Source organism: Mobula birostris, chromosome 29 (assembly GCF_030028105.1).
Source record: "Mobula birostris isolate sMobBir1 chromosome 29, sMobBir1.hap1, whole genome shotgun sequence".
NCBI lineage: Eukaryota > Metazoa > Chordata > Chondrichthyes > Myliobatiformes > Myliobatidae > Mobula > Mobula birostris.
In genome coordinates this window covers 15,377,822-15,397,836 of record NC_092398.1, presented here as the reverse complement: position 1 = coordinate 15,397,836, position 20,015 = coordinate 15,377,822, and the positions used below count along the sequence as shown (strand labels likewise).

The 20,015-nt window shown below is 44.8% G+C and overlaps 1 protein-coding gene across 1 annotated transcript in view; it reads right to left on the bottom strand.

Moving 5' to 3' along the window:
* The window catches only part of LOC140190249 (uncharacterized), a 73,340-nt gene extending 67,194 nt beyond the window's left edge, over nt 1-6,146 (bottom strand). Inside the window, 2 exon segments of the mRNA XM_072246815.1 lie at nt 3,118-5,436; nt 6,114-6,146. Coding sequence (XP_072102916.1) covers nt 3,118-4,562 — 1,445 coding nt within the window. The 5' untranslated portion in view covers nt 4,563-5,436; nt 6,114-6,146.
* Between the last annotated feature and the right edge of the window lie 13,869 nt (nt 6,147-20,015).

Genomic DNA, 20,015 nt, shown 5'->3' with positions numbered 1-20,015 from the left:
GCCTCAACTTTCTTAAAGTTTGCATAGATTCCATATGTCATCTGGAACTTGGACAAACTTCTATAAATTTGCAGTGGAGAGTATACTGACAAGTTGTATCATGGCTTGGTATGGGAACACCAATCCCCTTGAACAGTAAAAATTACAAAATATAATGGATACATCCCAGTCCGTCACGGGTAAAGCCCTTCCCACCAGTGAGCACATTTACCAAAAGCACAGTCACAGGAAAGCGACATCCATTATCAAGGACAAATAAGAAAAAATCTGCAGCTGCTGGACATCCAGGCAACAGACACAAAATGCTGGAGAAACTCGGCAGGCCAGGCAGCATTTATGGATAGGAGTAAACAGTCGATGTTTCGGGCTGAGACCCTTCATCAGGACTGAAAAAAAAAATTAAGGAGTCAGAGCTACACACACAAAACGCTGGATGAACTCAGCAGGCCAGGCAGCTTCTAGGAAAGGAGTACAGTCAACATGCTGGGACGAAATCCTTCGGCAGGAGTGAGAGTAAGAGGGGGAAGGCAAGGAAGAACCACAAGGTGATAGGTGAAACCGGGAGGTGGCGGAAGGGTGAAGTAAAGAGCTGGGAAGTTGATTGACGAGCTCCGCATGGGTGCAAGAAGCAGCACCAATGCAGTCGTTGATGTAGCGTAGGAAAAGTTGGGGAGTGATACCAGCTTAGGTTTGGAAATATAGACTGTTTCACGTAGATGACACTCTCCTCCCTCCTCCACCTGTCGAAACTTGTCCTCACTCTTAATAACTGCTGCTTTGGTTCCTCCCACTTCCTTCAAACAAAACATGTAGCCATGGGTCCCAGCTATACCTGTCTGTGAGCGGCTACGTGGAGCAGTACTGCATTGGTGCTTCTTCCCTGACCCATGCGGCGCTCATTGATTTGCGCAACTTGTTGTCTTTTGCAAATTGGTTGTTTGTCTCTGTCATGTGTGTTTTTTAATTGATTGCATTGTGTTTCATTTTGATTGAATCCCATCCCACAGAAAGAGCAGGTGAATGGCTTCTCCCTGGTGTGGATTCTGATGTGTCTTCATGTTGGAGAACTGAATGAATCCCACTTCCAGTCAGGATAGGTGTACTGTTGCTCCGTTGCGAGAACTCTCTGATGTATCTTCAGGCTGGATGACAGAGATAGTCCTGTACCATTCCACAACCTAGCAAAGGAGTGGCCTCTCTCCAGTGTGAACTCATCAGTGTTTCTGCAGGTTGGAAGACTGAATATATCCCTTCCCACACACACAACAGATGAATGACCTTTCCTCACTGTGAATTTGCTGATATATCTGCAGGCTGGACAAACAACTGAATCCTTTCACACACTCAGAACAGGTGAATGATATTTCCTTGCTATGAACTCCCTGATGTCTCATCAGATTAGAGGATGCAGTGAATCCTTCCCATACTTCAAGCAGTTGAGCATCTGATCTCTAGTGAAGATGTACTGTAGTGTCCACAGGGCCCTGGACCAATGGGTTTCAATAAGAAGTTAAAACAGAAAATTTAATTTCAGACAGAAAGCACATGCATGTTTCAAGCTGGGATGTGATGTGCCTTTTGTTCCAAATATCAACAACTGGAGTTACAAAGGAAATACCTGTTCACTGCTTCAATAACTTGAAGACAATTTACAAGGTTTATCTCCAGGTTGGTTCATCCAAATTTTATCCATACACTGAATTGGGTTCTCCTTGCTACTGCTGGTGTGGTATCTATCATGCTACCTAGCATGTCCAATGCCACCTTCAAAGATTGATGGCCACCAAGTGCTGGTAAAACACATTCAGAGCAGAACTGATGAGTTGTGTTTGAGATTGCTGCACACAAATCTTTGCTCTTTCTACCCGGTAAAAAGTTTACAAAAGGCAAGCTCCCACAAGCAATATTCTCAACATCAACAGTCAAAGTCAACCTACTTTTTTCCTCTGTCAATCAGCTTCCAAAAGTTGCTACTCTGTCATCCGTTGCCACGTCCCCCGCTGTTTCCCTGCTCCTCATCATATGCTGTTACCCCTACCACTGTCCAAAGCCACAAACTCTACCCTGTGCTCACCTGTCTGGTTTCTGACCCTGCTCCATGAGAATCAGAATCAGGTTAACTATCACCAGCATGTGTCGTGAAATTTGTTAACTTAGCAGCAGCAGTTCAATGCAATACATAATATAGAAGAAGAAAAAAACAAAATAATAATAAATAAATAATTACAGTATACGTATATTGAATAATTTTAAAAAATCGTGCAAAAAACAGAAATATTTATTTAAAAAGTGAGGTAGTGTCTGAGGGTTCCATGTCCATTTAGGAATCGGATGGCAGTGGGGAAGAAGCTGTTCCTGAATCGCTGAGTGTGTGCCTTCATCCAACTAATGGTTCCCCGTCCTGCTTTCAGACTTCAGAGGACAGTGGTGTAGTCTAACAACACGGCTGCAGGGTCAGATAAGGGCAGTGTTTCGGCTCTGGACAGGGGTAGGGGAGAATGAGAGATAAACTGCAGGGATGGATTTAAAAGGTCTGTCCTGGAACAGAAACTCTGGCAGGGTGCAGCTAGGCTGAGTTGACTCCCGACCATACACAAGGTGTGTTGCAGATTCACTAAGTATCTGAGACAGAGTTTAAAATAGAACTGATTTATTAGTCACAGATCCAGAATATTAAACTCCAGATGCATTAAAGTTGAATATTAACAGAAGAAACTCCTCCCATGCCCAGTGACCAGGGTGCAAAACTGGGTGTGAGAAGCAGCAGCAATAATTGCAGAGTTCGGCACCAACAGTCACTTTTGAACTTGCCTCTGGACTCAGCGACTGTGGTGGTTTACATATCCAGCATGCAGCTTATTTAAACTGTTTCCCCAGTGTGGACCCAATAATGTGTCACAAGGTGAGACGGTCAAGTGAATCCCTTCCCACATTCAGAGCAGGTGAACAGCTTCTCCCCAGTGTGAACTCGCTGATGTACCTTCAGTTGAAATGACTGAGGAAATCCCCTCCCAGTCTGAGCAGGCGAACGGCCTCTCCCCAGTGTGAACCTGCTGGTGCGTCAGTAGGTGAGATGAGCAAGTGAATCCCTTCCCACATTCTGGGTAGATGAACGGCTTCTCCCCACTGTGAACACACTGGTGTGTTTGTAGGTGGGATGAGTGAGTAAATCCCTTCCCACACATGGAACAGATGAATGGTCTCTCTCCTATGTGAACTCGCTGGTGTGTCTGTAAGTGAGATGACTGAATGAATCCCTTCCCACATTCAGAGCAGGTGAACGGCCTCTCCCCAGTGTGAAACCGCTGATGAACCTTCAGTTGAAATGATCGAGGAAATCCCTTCCCACAGACTAAGCAGGTGAACGGCCTCTCCCCAGTATGAACTCGCTGATGTTCCTTCAGTTGAGAAGACCGAGTGAATCCCTTCCCACAGTCTGAGCAGATAAATGACTTCTCCCCAGTGTGAACTGACTGGTGAGCCAGTAGGTGGGATGACCGAGAGAATCTCTTCCCACAGTCTGAGCAGGTAAACGGCCTCTCCCCAGTATGAATTCGCTGATGTACCTTCAGTTGAAATGATCGAGTGAATCCCTTCCCACAGTCTGAGCAGGCAAATGGTTTCTCCCCAGTGTGAACTGACTGGTGTGCTAGTAAGTGGGATGACTGAGTAAATCCCTTCCCACATACGGAACAGGTGAATGGCCATTCCCCAGTGTGAACTGACTGGTGTGCCAGCAAGTGGGATGACTGAGTGAATCCCTTCCCACAGTCTGAGCAGGTGAATGGCCTCTCCCCAGTGTGAACTCGCTGATGTAGCTTCAGTTGAAATGACCGAGGAAATCCCTTCCCACAGTCTGAGCAGGTGAATGGTTTCTTCCCAGTGTGAACTGACTGATGTGTCTGTAGGTGGGATAACTGAGTGAATCCCTTCCCACAGTCTGAGCAGGTGAATGGCCTCTCCCCAGTGTGAACTGACTGGTGCGTCTGGAGGCTTGATAACTGAGTGAATGCCTTTCCACACACGGAACAAGTGAATGGTCTCTCTCCCGTGTGAACTCGCTGATGTGTCTGTAGGTGGGCTAACTGAGTGAATCCCTTCCCACATTCAGAACATTTGAACGGCCTCTCCCCAGTGTGAACCCGCTGATGTACCTTCAGTTGAAATGACCGAGGAAATCCCTTCCCACAGACTGAGCAGGTGAATGGCCTCTCCCCAGTGTGAACCGACTGATGTGCTAGTAGGTCAGACGACCGAGAGAATCCCTTCCCACATTCTAAGCAGGTGAATGGTCTCTCTCCTGTGTGAACTCGCTGATGTACCTTCAGTTGAGATGACCGAGTGAATCCTTTCCCACAGTCTAAACAGGTGAACGGCTTCTCCCCCGTGTGAACTAACTGGTGCGTCAGTAGGTGGGATGACTGAGTGAACCTCTTCCCACAGTCTGAGCAGGTGAATGGCCTCTCCACAGTGTGAACTAACTGGTTTGTCCGCAGATGGGATGAACAAGTAACTCCCGTCCCAGGTTCAGAGCAGATGTATCCCGATGTGAACTCGCTCATGTGTCAGCAGATCAGATGACCAAATGAATCTCTTTCCAAACACAGAACAGATGAATGCTCTCTCCCTCGGTGTGTCCGTAGGTGAGATGCCCGAGTGAATCTCTTCCCACACACGCGATAGTCTCTCTGTGGTGTAGTCACTGGTGTTTTTCTGGGTGAGCTGAGTGATTGAATCTCCTTCCAGACACAGAACAGGTAAGCAGTTTCTCACTGATGTGAATTTTCAGATGTATCTTCAGCTTGGATAACAGCATGAATCGCTTCCTGCAGATACAACAGGTGAACCCGCTCTCTATGGTGTGAACTTGCTGATGTTTCTTCAGGCTGGATGAGTGAGTAGATCCCCTCCCACACACAGAGCAGGTAAAGGGCCTCTCCCCACGGCGAACTCACTGGTGTGTCTGTGGGTTGGCTGAGTGAGTGAACCCCTTCCTACACTGAGAGAAGGAGAATGATATCTCCCTGCTATCAAGTCAGATGTCAGACATAGTGAACCCCTTGCACAATCAATGGAGTTGAAGGACTGATCTCTGTTGAACAAACAACACACACAAAATGCTGGTGGAACGCAACAGGCCAAGCAGCAACTATAGGAAGAAGTACGGTCACCGTTACGGGTCGAGACCCTTAGTCAGGAAAACAAACGCTGGTGTATTCTCAGTACCCTGGTTCCAATCGATTTCACTGAGTTATAACAGAAAACCTCATTTCAGAGATAAAAAAACTTTTCCAGCTGGGATGAGATAGTTCTTCATCTCCAACGATCAACAACAGATAAACTAGTGTTACAAGGGAAACATCTGCACAGAGACAGCAAATCTGACGTGCTGTTATGTTTGAGATTCCTGTACACAAATTCTTTGCCGTTTCCAATCTGTAAAAAGATTTACAAAAGACATCAATGGGTGAAGGGCGACATTTCAGACGAGATTATTTTAGCCCCTGTGGTGAGCTCTGACATCACACTGTTACAGTGAGGTTTAACTCACGGTGCAGAAACAACTCATCATCTTCTAACCGGGCACAGGTCACACATCTAGACCAATTCTCCGACTGTTTTCCAGTCTGGACCATTTCCGCCCGTGTTCGATCTGTGCCTTGGGTCAACGCTAGTGAAAGGGGAGAACAGTAGGATTTCTCTTTGGAGTGTGGCACTTTTGTGATGTGAAAGCTACAGGTCACTTGATAACTGAGTGAGTGCCTTCCCGCACACGGAGCAGGTGAATGGTCTCAGGACAAAGGTGTCTGATATCATCACGTACCCAAGGAGAATGATACGAAACATGCTCTCACGGATAGAAACCTCAGGAACGAGAGACCCCCCCCTATTCGGCACGGTCCCAGCAATGCGCCTGCGCTTTAGAAATGGCGAAAGCGGCTTCGCTCAACAGAAAGCTCCCCGGGGCCTGGGTCCGGATCGTGGAGCTGTTTCAGGGAAAGAAACGGGACTGCTCGGGGTGCGGGGCCACGGTGTACCCGGAGCTCGCAACAATTATCCCTCAAGTCAGGATGCGGACACAATTGCTGATGAAACCCCCGTCCGTTTCCTACCTGCTGCCGACCCTCCAGAGCCTTTTGTTCATTAAGCGCATGCGCATTTTGGGGGACAAGCTGAGGCCTTTACGCCTGCGCATTTGATCGCTGGGTCATTGACGGCGAATGCTTGGTCGTGGAGGTTTCTGGGTAAGCACGGTGCCATTAAAAGTGCCCGCAAGCGCAGGTTTCAAGCCAAGTACTTCGAAAATAGTCAATTTTTTTTTGGAGTAGAAAACTCAGGAGCTACTTTAATTCTCAAAAGCGATGCATTTAATATCAGCAGGCATTCCGAGTATCAAATGTATAAAAATCCAACCCACTTACACTTATATTTTTATGCAGATGCTGGAAATATAGAGCAACACACACAAAGTGCTGTCAGAACTCAGCAGATCAGACAGCATCAAAAGAGAAGAATAAGCATTCTAGGCATTGTGAAGGTTCTCGGCCTGACATGTCAATGGTTTATTCCTCTCCATAGATGCTGCGTATCCTGCTGTGTCTCCATCCTCGGAATAACCAACATTTTTTCAGTCAACCAATTTCCAAATGGTGCTGATCTTTCATTTGTAGCCACATCCTTCCCCCCCCCCCCATAAACTCTAGCCCCCACCTCTTTCTGGAGCCCCAAAGTCCTGACTCATGCTGAATCCTCTTTAGTTTCTGGCTCTGATCCAGCGAAAATTCACCTATCATTCTGCTCTTATAACTTAAGAGAGCTGTGTATTTGAGCTGTGTGAGGCAAAACCATTTGAAATCAGTGAAAATTACCCAAAACGTTGAAAAGAGCAGAGAAGTAGGAGTTTAACCATCCATGACTTTCTCCCTTGGCCCTGAGCCCTGAGGAATATTTGGGACAAAATCACAGTGAGCTCATCGTCTTATTCAGTCTGCAGAAAGTCATAGAGAAAATTCAAGAAGATATCTTCACCCACAGTTTGGTGACCAGTTGCAACCTGTCATCACAGTGAGAGGTGAACAGCAGGGATGGATTTAAAAGCACTGACGTGGAACACAACCGCAAGCAGACACCTGCTGGACTGGGTGCCCTTATGGCCGTATGGCAGAGACTGTAAGCAACCAAGATGCAGGATTTGAAACAGAAATTATTTATTTGTCACAGATCCACGATATGAAACTCCAGTTTAATTTAAGGCTAACATCAGCAGAACAAACCCCACCAATGCTCAGTGACCAGGGTTCAGTCCTGGGAGTGATAAGCAGTCACAAGAATTGCAGAATGAATCATTAACCTTTGGTTGTAAACTTGCAACTAGATCCAGCCATCATGGTGGTTAAAATTTCAAGATGTGACATATTTGAACTTCCTCACTGATGTGAAGTTCTGGTGTTTCCTCAACTGGGATGATTGAGTAAATTTCAATCAGCACAGAAGTGTGACCTCTACTTACAGTATTGTTAACTCGGAAGATGGAATATCTGAATGAAATCCTTCCCACACTCAGAACAGGTTATGGCTTATCCCCTGCATGAACTAGCTGGTGTTTCAATAGTTCAGATGACTGAATGAATCCCTTCCCATGCTTGGAATAGATGAATGGCCTCTCCCCAGTGTGAACTCTCTGGTCTTTCTGCAGATATAATACTTGGACAAATTCCTTCCCACACTCTGAGCATGTGAATGACCTCTCCCCAGTGTGAACTTGCTGGTGTACTTGCAGGTGCAGTGGCCTAGCGAGTCCCTTCCAAAATGAGAACCAGTGAATGACATCTCACTGCTATCAACTCTATGGCATTTCATCAGGTCAGATCACAGACATGTACATGTATTCCCATTATCCTTGCTATGACTGATGAGCTGTCTTCTCAAGCATCTCTTTTACTTTCAAGGATCGGTGGCATTCAGGTATTGTTGAACTGACACAGCAGGACTGACATGCTGTTGTGTCTTGCTGTCTTTGAATTCCCTCATTGGCATGGATGCCTCATCCTTCCATTAGAAAACTTCATCTTAGGGCTATATCTATCCTGCAGCTTCAAAATTGCTCCCGGATACTCCAGCCATTAATGTTCTACCGTCATTCCTGGTAGTGTCCCCTTCCAATCAACTTTGGCCAGCTCCTCTCTCATGCCTCGAATTCCGTTCACTCCACTGTGATACTGATACATCCAATCTTTTGCTTCCCTGTCACAAACAGCAGGGTAAATTTTATCAAATTATGATCACTGTTTCCTAAGGGTTCCTTTACCTTAATCTCCCTAATCAGATCTGTTCACTACCCAATCCAGAGTTGCCTTTTCCCTCATGGATTTTGCCATTAGCTGCTGTAATAAGCCATCTTGTAGGCATTCTGCAAATTTCCTCTCTTGGGATGCAGCACCAACCTGATTTTCTTAATCTACCTGCATATTAAAATCTCCCATGGCTATCACAACACTGTCCTTTTAAATGCCTTTTCTATCTCCCATTGTGATATGTACCCTACATCCTGGCTACTGTTTGTAGGCCATTAGGGTCTTTTTACCCTTGCAGTTTCTTAACTCTATCCACAAGGATTCTACATCTTCTGATCCTGTGTGTAAGAATCACTAGCGAACTCAAGTACAGGAATCTCAGAGACTTCAGCAATTCAAACAATACTGAAGGTGTATTACATAAATTAACTAGAAAAACATAACAAGAGCTCAAGCAAACTATACTGAATCTTGTGGAGCAAAAATCACTGGCAATCCATTGAAGAACTCGTCAGAACAAGGAGCCACAATGACCCAACAAAGAGGGGTTGACATACCTCCCTGAAATACACCCTGGAGCACTTAGGAATTTCAGACATTGACAATACCGTGCTAATTATATTATCCCAAATTGAATAAGAGTGATCAGAACAAAGAGTTTAACCATCCCTAATGATTTCAAATGAGACACCTGCAAAACAAAGTGAAAACCAGGGCTGGTGCAAAGACAAACAATTAAAGGCAAACAAGCCAAGGACAACACATTCCCATGTGGTGACATTGAGAAAATACAGTCCACATACTAAATGACCAAAAGAAAAGTTAAAAGTGATCCCTAGTTGTGAAGGCACGTCATTTCTTTCTAAGGTGTGTCTCACGTCAGCTGTAGGAAAATTGCTAGAGAAAATCCTTAGGGATAGAATGTATGAGCATTTGGAAACCCATGGCCTAAATAAGGGATATCCAGCATGGCTTTCTGTGTGGCAGGTCATGCCTTACCAACATGTTTGAAGAAAGTTTTGAATATCGGGTTAAAAGATCTGTGTGTTGCTAAAATGACTTTGTGGATATCCTGTGTTTTTTTTAACTGAGCTGCAAATCTGTATGACTAAGATTATGGTGCTAGGCACTAAATACTCCTCCTTAGAGTGAAAAAACATCGGCATAAAAAAAGATAAATGTAGATAAAGGTGCCATAAATCATGAAGAAGATTCTAAGAACTGTCTAAGAGGAGTACTGGTTTTGGTCGCTTATCTGCCACTATGTATAAATTTTTTCCTTCTAGTTGAGTCCACACATGTGGAATCTCCATGATATCATACTAAAATAAAAAAATGGCCACTTGAACTCTGGTATCGAGCTTTATTTTAAAATTGCTGTGACACAACTTCATTGAGTTTTTTGACAAGATGATGAGAGAAATTGGTAACGCTAGGGCAGTGTTGTCTACATGGATTTTAGAAAGACATTTGACAAAGTCCCTCATGGGAGGTTAGTCCAGATGATTAAGGTGAGGTTCACGGTGAATTGGGTGTTTGGATTCAGAACCAGCTTGCGCATGGAAGATTGAAAGGGCTTATTCGAGCTGGAGGTCTGTAATTAGTCGTGTTCCACAGGGATCTGTGCTGGGACCTCTGCAGTTTGCGATGTATATAAATGACCTGGATGAAAATGTAGATTGGTGGGATAGCAAGTCTGCAAATGACACCAAGATTGGTGGAGTTGTGGATAGTATAGAAGACTGGCAAAGAATACAGTTCAACATAGATCAGTTACAGATATGGGCAGAGAAATAGCAGTTGGAGTTTAACACAGATAAATGTGAGGTATTGCACCTTAGTAGCACAAATGCAAGGAGACACACTGTTGAGGGCAAGATCCCTAACAGTGTTGCTTGGATCTTGGGATCCAAGTTCACAACTCCTTGAACGTGGCTACACAGGTGATTAAGAAGGCTTATGGAATGCTTGCTTTTATTAGTCAAGGTATTGAGTTCAAAAGTCAAGAGGTTATGTTGCAACTTTATAAAACTTTGCTCTGGCCACATCTGGAATACTGCATACATTTCTGGTTACCCCACTACAGGAAGGATGTTGAGACTTTGAAGAGGGTGCAGAAGAGGTTTACCAGGATACTGCCTAGTTTCAAGGGCATGTACTATCACCAGAGTCTAGATAAACTTGGGTAGTTTTCTCTGGAGGCTGAGGGGAGATCTGATAGAGGTTTATAAGATTATGAGGGGCATAGATTGAGTGTACGGGGAGTACCTGTTTTCTTGTGATGAAATGTCTAATACCAGAAGGCATGCATTGAAGGTGAGAGGGGATAGGTTCAAGGATGGTGTGAGGGGTAAGTTTTTTACTCAGAGAGTGGTGGATGCCTGGAATGCGCTGCCTGATATGGTGGCAGAGGCAAATACATTAGAGGCTTTTAAGAGAAATTTGGATATGATGTAATGAGGGTGGAGGGATATAGAGGTAGAAGGGATTAGTGTTTGGGTGTTTTTGATTTGCTTTTTAGCTGTTTCAGCACAACATTGTGGGCCAAATGGCCTGTTCCTGTGCTGTATGTTCTATGTTCTATTTGATTTATTTAACAGAGGCAACCTACCCTCTCAGCCTACTTGTCTTTCCTTTTGATACAAGGTGTATCCTTGGATGCTAAGCTCCCAACTATGATCTTCTATCAGCTACGACTCAGTCGTTCCCACAATGTCATAACTGCCAATTTCTAACTGCATACAACATAGTCTACCTTATTCTGTAAACTGAGTGCATTCAAATATAACACCTTCCATCCTTATATAACACCATATCCAATTTTGCCCCAATGTCACACTTCAGCTCTTCCCATTGACTGCAATTTGCAGAATCAGGTTTATTATCGCCGGCATGTGTTGTGAAATTTGTTGTCTTTGCGGCAGCAATACAATGCGAAACATAATAATGTAGAAAAAGATAAGAAAATCAATTTCAGTAAGTATATATGTACATTAAATAGTTAGATTAAAAATACTGCAAAACAGAAATAATATATATAAAAAAGTGAGGTAGTATTCATGGGTTCAATGCCCATTTACAAATTGTATGGCAGAGGGGAAGAAGGTGATCCTGAATTGCTGAGTGTGTGTCTTCAGGTTTCTGGATCTCCTTCCTGATGGTAACAATGAGAAGAGGACATGTCTTGGGTGATGGGGGTCCGTAATAATGGACGCCACCTTTCTAAGGCACCACTCATTGGAGATGTCTTGGGTACTACAGAGGCTAGTACCCAAAATGGAGTTGACTAATCTTACAGCTTCCTGTGGCTTCTTTGAGTTCTGTGCACTACTCCACAGCCGCCCCCCCCCCACCCAACCCCATACCAGACAGTGATGCAGTCTGTCAGAATGCTCTCCATGGCACATCTATAGAGGTTTTCGGGTGTTTTACGTAGCATACCAAATCCCTTCAAACTCCTATTGAAATATAGCCGCTGTCTTGCCTTCTTTATAGCTGCATTGATATGTGGCAACCAGGTTAGTTTCTCAAAGGTCTTTACATCCAGGAACTTGAAATTTCTCACTCTCTCCACTTCTGATCTATGGGGATTGGTTCGTGTTCCCTCATTCTATCCTTCCTGAAGTCCACAATCATGATACTGACAGTGGTGCAAGGTTGTGGCTGCAAAACCACTCAACTAGCTAGTATGTCTCACTCCTGTATCCCCACTCACCTCCATCTGGGATTCTACCAACAATGGTTGTATCATCAGCAAATTTATAGATGGTATTTGAGCTATGCCTAGCCACACAGTCATGGGTATAGAGGGAGTAGAGCAATGGGTTAAGCACACACCCCTGAAGTGAGCCAGTCAGCAAGGTGGAGGTATTACCAATCCACACAGATTGTAGTCTTCTGGTTAGGAAATCAGGGATCCAATTGCAGAGGGAGGTAGAGAAGCCAGTAGCCAGAAGGAGCGGGTGAACCAGGGTTTGGAACAAACGCTAAGGTGCTTGGCCTCAGAGAAAACAGACGAGTAGTGTGATCATTTGATGTGGGGAGAGGTTGGCCAACACTTCACGGCATACTGTGCACAGGAAATTCCCCCTCATCTCTGTTCCAAAAGGATGCCCCTCTATTCTAAGATTGTATCCTCTCATCTTAGATTCTCCCACAATTGGAACCATCCTCTCCACAACCACTCTATCAAGGCCTTTCACCATTCGATAGGTTTCAATGAGGTCACCCCTCATTCTTCTGAATTCCAGTGAACACAGGCCCACAGCCATCAAATGCTTTTCATATGACAAGCCATTTAAACCTGGAGTAATTTTTGGGAATCTTCTTTGAACCCTCTCCAGTTTCAGCACATCATTTCTAAGATAAAGGGCTTAAACCTGCTCACAATTCTCCAAGTGAGGCCTTACCAGTGCTTTGTAAAGTTTCAACATTACATCCTTACTTTTATATTCTGGTCCACTTGAAAAGGATGCTAACATCACACTTACCTTCCTCACCACAGACTCAAACAGCAAATTAACCTTTAGGGAATCCTGCACAAGGACTCACAAGTCCCTTTGCACCTCTGTTTCTTGTATTTTCTTTCCATTTAGAAAATAGTCTACACTTTCATTCCTTCTTTGACCATACACTTCCTGAGACTGTATTCCATCTGCCATTTCTTTGCCCATTCTCCTAATCTGCCATAGTCCTTCTGTAGCCTCTCTACTTCCTCAAAACTACCTACACCTCTGCCTATCTTCATATTGTCTGCAAACTTTGCAACAAGGCCATCAATTCCATCAACTGAAACATTGACATATAATGTAAAAAGAATCGGTCCCAAGTCAGACCCCCGTGGAACACCACTAGTCACCGGCAGCTAGCCAGAAACAGCTCCCTTTATTCTCACTTTTTTCCTCCTGACAATTAGCCACTGCTTTATCCATGCTAGAATCTTTCCTGTAATACAATGGGCTCATAGCTGGTTAAGCAGCCTCATGTGGCACTTTATCAAAGGCCTTCTGAAAATCCAAGTAATCATGATCAACTGATTCTCCTTTGTCTATCCTGCTTGTTATTTCTTCAAAGAATTCCAATGGATTTGTCAGGCAAGATTTTCCCTTGAGGAAACCATGCTGAAACAGCCTATTCTATCATGTGCCTCCAAGGACACCGAGACTTCATCCTTAATAATCGACTCCAACGTTTTCCCAACCACTGACAGACTAACTGGCCTATAGTTTCCTTTGTTCTGCCTTTCTCCCTTCCTGGAAGATGGACTGACATTTGCAATTTTCCAATCTTCTGGAACCATTCCAGAATCTAGTGATTCTTGAAAGTTCATTACTAATCCTTTCACAATGTCTTCAGCCACCTGTTTCAGAACCCTGGGGTGTACACTGTCTGGTCCAGGTGAGTTATTTACCTTCATACCTTTCAGTTTCCCAAGAACCTTCTGTCTAGTTCCAGTAACTTCACACACTTCATGCCCCCTGACACCTGGAATTTCCACCATACTACTGGTGTCTTCCACAATGAAGACTGGTGCAAAATACTTATTCAGTTTGTTCACCATTTCCTTGTCTCCAATTACTATCTCTCCAACACCGTTTTCCAGTGGTCCAATATCCACTTTTGCCTCTCTTTTGCACTTTATGTATCTGAAGAAACCTTTGGTATCCTCCTTAAATTATTGACTAGCTTACTTTCGGATTCCATCTTTACCTTCTTAATAACAGGTGGTTCTTAATGTTCAGGTGCTTTCAGTTGGTTTTTAAAAGCTACCCAATCCTCTACCAGTCCACTAATTTTTGCTCTATTATATGCCCTCTCTTTGGTTTTTACATTGGCTTTAATTTCTCTTATTAGCCATGGTTGTATCATCTTTCCTTTAGAATACTTCTTCCTTTTTGGGATGTATATATCCTATGCCTTCTGAATTGCTTCCTGAAATTTCAGTCATTACTGCTCTGCCATCATCCCTGCCAGTGTTCCTTTCCATTCAATTCTGGTCCACTCCTCTCTCATGCTTCTGTAATGCCCTTCATTCCACTGTAATACTGATTCTTCTAACTTTAGCTTCTCCTTCTCAAATTACAGGGTGATTTCAATCATATTATGATCACTCTTCCCTCAGGGTTCTTTAACCATAAGCTTTCTAATCAACTCTGGTTCATTGCACAACACCCAGTCCAGAAATGCTCATCCCGTAGTGGGCTCAACTACGAGCTGCTCTAAAAAGCCATCTTGTAGGTCCTCTAGAAATTCCCCCTTCTGGAATCCAGCACCAACCTCATTTCCCCAATCTATCTGCCTATTGAAGTCCCCCATGACTGTTGTAACATTGCTTTTTTGGCATGCATTTTCTATCTCCCATTGTAATGTGTAGACCACATCCTTACTACTGTTTGGGGGTCTGTATACCACTCCCATTAGGGTCTTTTTATCCTTGCTGTTCCTTAGCTCTATCCACAATTATTCAATACCTTCCAACCCTATGTCACCCCTTTTTTATGACTTGATTTCGTTTTTTACCAGGAACACCACCCTCTCTACCTTGCCTGTTCTTTTGACACCACATCCTTGGACATTAAGCTACAGCTATAATCTTTCAGCCATGATTCAGTGATGCCTACAACATCACACCCGCCAATCTGCAACTGTGCTGCAAGTTCTTCTACCTTATTCCATATGCTGCGCGCAATCAGATACAACACCTTCTGTCCTGCTTTCACCTTTTTCAATTTTGTCCGCCTCTTACGTTGCAACTCACCCTGGTGCCTGCTATTTTACCCTATCAACAGCCTCTCTTGGCTAGTAGTTTTACTACACATTGCCTCAGTTTGTAAACCAGCCCCCTGATCTTCAGCACTATTATCCGCCTTTCATATGATACTTCTTGCATTGAAATATAGACAGCTCATGACACTAGGTGCATCACACTCAAGCTTTTGATTCCTAACATTGTCTGCAGTCTTACCAACATCTGCCTCCATAACCTCTCCACTAACTGTTCTGGCACTCTGGTTCCCATCCTCACCCCAACTCTACTTTAAACCCCACTGTGCAACATTTACAAACCTTCTCGCTAGGATATTAGTCCCCCTCCAATTCAGGTGCAAATTGTCCCTTCTGTACAGGTCCCACCATTCCTGGAAGATAGCCCAATGATTCAAAAATCTCATGCCCTCCCTCCTGCACCAACTCTTTAACCATGTATTAAGCTGTATAATCTTCCTAGTTCTGGCCTCACTAGCACATGGCACAGGTAGCAATGCTAAGATCACAACCCTGGAGGTTCTGCCCTTTAACTTAGCACGCAACTCCCTGAACTCCCTGCTCAGAACCTCATCACTCATCCTACCCATGTCATTGGTGCCTACGTGGACTATGACTTCTGGTTGTTCACCCTCCCACTAAAGGATGCTGAGAACTCAGTCTGAGATATCCTGGACCCTGGCACCCGGGACACAATATGCCATCTGGGAATCTTGTTCTCGCCCACAGAACCTCCTGTCTGTTCCCTTAACTAATGAGTCTCCTATCACCACAGCATGCCTCTTCTCCCCACTTCCCTTCTGAGTCACAGAGGCAGACTCAGTGCCAGAGACCCCACTACTGTGACTTTCCTCTGTTAGGTCATTCCCCCCCTCAACAGTATCCAAAGTTTTATGCCTGTTGTTGAGAGGGATGGCCACAGGGGTACTCAGCACTGCCTGCTTAACCCCTTTCCCCTTCCTCACTGTCACCCAGTTTCCTCTGTTTGGCACCTTGGGAGTAACTATCTCCATATGTCCTATCTATCGCCTTCAGACTCCTGAATGACCCGGGGTTCATCTAGTTCCGGCTCCAGCTCCTTAACACATGTAACACACTGTAAGGTTTCACTGCTAAGGCTAATGTAAGGGCTTCTATGTAATGTTCCACTGCTAAGAAAATGGTTTCTCTGTAGCAGCAATGTTTGGGTTATGGCTAGAGACAACAGGGCTTTGGAATGCAGGGGTTAGCCAATGACCAAATGTTGTTCTTTCTTGTGTGTCTGGGAGCCGCGTTTTTCGCAGTCTTTCATTGGGGAGCGATGGAGAGAGAGGATGCGAATGGAGAGAGACGGAAGAGCACTGGACGGAGTGGACTGAGGAGCGAGGGTCCGAGGGCCGGCTAGGCTTGGAGGTTGATGGGAACAAATGAACAAACAGTGAGCTCCAACGATGCGCAATGGACCTTTTCCTTAAAATGGGCCCTTTTACTTTTTATTTTCTTTACTAAGCCTCTATCCAGATAAAGATTTATAAAGGTCAATCGTTTAATTTCGTATTGTATACTGTTTGATATTTTAGATTATGAGAACACTCAGTCCTCTTTTATTGTCATTTAGAAATGCATACATGCATTATGAAATGATGCAATGTTTCTCCCGAGTGATATCACAGAAAACAGGACAAACCAAAAACTAACACTGACAGAACCACATAACTATAGCATATAGTTACAGCAGTGCAAAGCAATACCATAATTTGATGAAGAACAAACCATGGGAACGGTAAAAAAAAGTCTCAAAGTCCCTGAGTCGATCGACTCCCAAGTCCCCAATAGCAGGCGGCAACAGGGAGAAACTCCCTGCCATAAACCTCCAGGCACCGTCAACTTGCCAATGCCTTGGAAGCAGCCGACCACAGCCGACACTGAGTCCGTCCATCCGAAAACTTTGAGCCTCCGACCAGCCCCTCCAATACAGCCTCCCGGGCGCCATCCTCTGCCAAGCGCCTTCGACCTCGCCCCGGCCACCGAAACAAGCAAAGCCGAGGATTTGGGGCCTTCTGCCCCGGAGATTCCGGTTACCACACAGTAGCAGCGGCAGCGAAGCGGGCATTTCAGAAGTTTTCCAGATGTTCCTCAGTACTCTCATGTCTGTCTCCATCAAGTCAGAATTGTGCATGGTCCCCTACTTGACAGATTACAGATATCATTCACTAGAGAGGCCGTGCCCACTGCCGTCGCACCCTCATCTTCTCCTCCCCTCACAGAATGCCCGTTAGAGTTATAGAGACATAGAAAAGTACCATAAAGAAACAGGTCTATCTAGACCACGCTTACTTGCATTAACCTGCACCTGAACCAGGGCCATTCATACCCCTCCCATTCATGTACCTCTCCAAACTTCTCTTAAACATTGAAATCGAAGTCGCACCCACCACTTGCACTGACAGTTCATTCCACACTCACCATCCTCTGAGTGAAGAAGCCTCCCCTCATGTTCCCCTTAAACATTTCACCTTTCACCCTTAACCCATGACCTCTGGTTGTAGTTTCACAGAACTCAGTGAAAAAGCTTGCTTGCACTTACCCTATCTATACCCCAAATAATTTTGTATACCTCTATCAAATCTCCCCTCAGTCTTTTTTGTTCTCGGGAATAAAGTCCGAACCTATTCAATCGTTCCTTTAAACTCAGGTCCTCCAATCCCAGTAACATCCTTGTACATTTTCTCAATGCTTATTTACATCTTTCCTGTAGGTAGGTGACCAAAACTGCACACAATACCCCAAATTTGGCCTCACCCATGTATTATACAACTTTAACATAACATCCCAACTCCTGTACTCAATAAATCGTTTTTATGAAAGCCAAAGTGCCGAAGGCTCTCTATATGCCTCTATCTATGTGTCCTAGCACTTTCAATGAATTATAGACTTGTATTCCCAGATCACTTTGTTCTACTGCACTCCTCAGTGCTCTATCATTCACTGTCCTACCAAAGCACAGCACCTTGCTCTTGACTACATTAAGTTCCACCTGCCATTTTTCAGTCCATGTTTCCAGCTGGTCCAGATCTCACTGCAAGCTCGGATAATCTCCCTCACTGTCCACTACACCCCCAATCTTGGTGTCGTCTCAAATTTGCTGATCCAGTTGACCACATTATCATACAGATCATTGAGATAGATGACAAACAGCAATGGACCAAATACCGATTCCTGTGGCACTCCACTGGTCACAGGACTCAAGTCAGAGAGGCAACCCTCTAACACTACTCTCTGGCTTCTCCCACAAAGCCAATGTCTAATCTAATTTACTACCTCATCTTGAATGCTGAAAGACTGAACCTTCCTGACCATCCTTCCATGTGGGACCTTGTCAAATGCCTTACTGAAGTCTATGCAGACACCATCCACCTCCCTACATTGATAACTTTCCTCATAACTTCCTGGAAAAAAACTATTTTTGCATATTTATTTTGAAGCTAATGGGATAATGATCACCAGATGCAAAATGTTTTCAGACACGAACTTCTGTCCCCTGCCCTGTTCTCATTTCCTAACAGTAAATCAAGTACGGCACACTGTCTCATTGAGATTTCTATATATTGATTCAGGAAATTTTCCTGAACACATTTGACGAACTCGATCCCATTTAGACCTTTTGATTTGGAGTCCCAGTCAAAATGTGGAAAATTAAAAGCACCTAATATAACAACCTTATGTTTCGTACAACAGTAGGCAATTGCTCTCAAATTCGTTTGTCTAAATCCCGTGGACGGTTGAGTGGTCTATAATATAGCCCCATTGACATGGTTATACTTTTCTTATTCTTCAGTACCACCCATCTGCCTTTCCATCAATGCTGTTTGCATTGAAGTTTACACGGCTTAGAATATTCATTGCACCATGCTTAACCTTTTGATTCCTGGCTTTTGTCTGAAGTCTTAAAACATCTGTCTCCACAACCCCTCCACTATCTGTTCTGCCACTCTGGTTCCTGTCCCCTGCAACTTCAGTTTATAACAATCTAGTGTTGATGGTGAGTATGCTGTTTGTGAGAGCTTGCTGCATTAAAGCTGCTGGGTTTTCTACGTAGAAACATTAACTGTTTTTGAGTCATGTGACGTGAAACCGGTGCTTGCCGACACCTTTCATGACACCCTGATTACCCAGAAACCACCGCCCTTTAGAATTTGCCGTCGGCGACCCAGCGATCAAATGCGCAGGCGTGAGGGTCACGGATCGTTCCCCCCCCCCACCTAAAACCGCGCACGCGCTCAGTGGACAGAAGGCTCCGGAGGTCCGGCAGCAGGTAGGAGGGGGTCTTCGGGTGGTGGTTCACCAGCACCCCCGAGTGAGGGACAATTGTGAGTTCGGGACACAACGCAGCCCTGCAGCCCTGCAGCCCGGGACAGTCCCCGGTCCTTTCCATCTCTATCAGCCCCACGATCCGTACCCAGGCCCTGGGGAGTTTTCTGCTATTGAGCGAAGGCGGAGGGACTGGGAACGGTTGGATCTCTCAGACACTTGCGAGCCCCAGCCATCTAATCCAACGATTGGGAACTCCGAGGGGCGGGGGGAGGGAGAATAAAATCCTTCCATCAGCTTTAGTTCTTGAGAAAATCATCTTTGTTCTAACTCCAGCACAGGAATTCTGCAGATGCTGGAAATTCAAGCAACACACATAAAAGTTGCTGGTGAACGCAGCAGGCCAGGCAGCATCTCTAGGAAGAGGTACAGTCGACGTTTCGGGCCGAGACCCTTCGTCCTGACATCGACTGCACCTCTTCCTAGAGATGCTGCCTGGCCTGCTGCGTTCACCAGCAACTTTTATGTGTGTTGTTTGTTCTAACTCCTCTCGTTCCGGACTTTTCTACCCGTGAGATCATGTGTTGTCCTATTCTCTCCGGGTACTTACTTTGTCCCAGGTAACAAGTGACCTGTAGCTTTCACATCGCAAAAGTGCCACACTCCAGT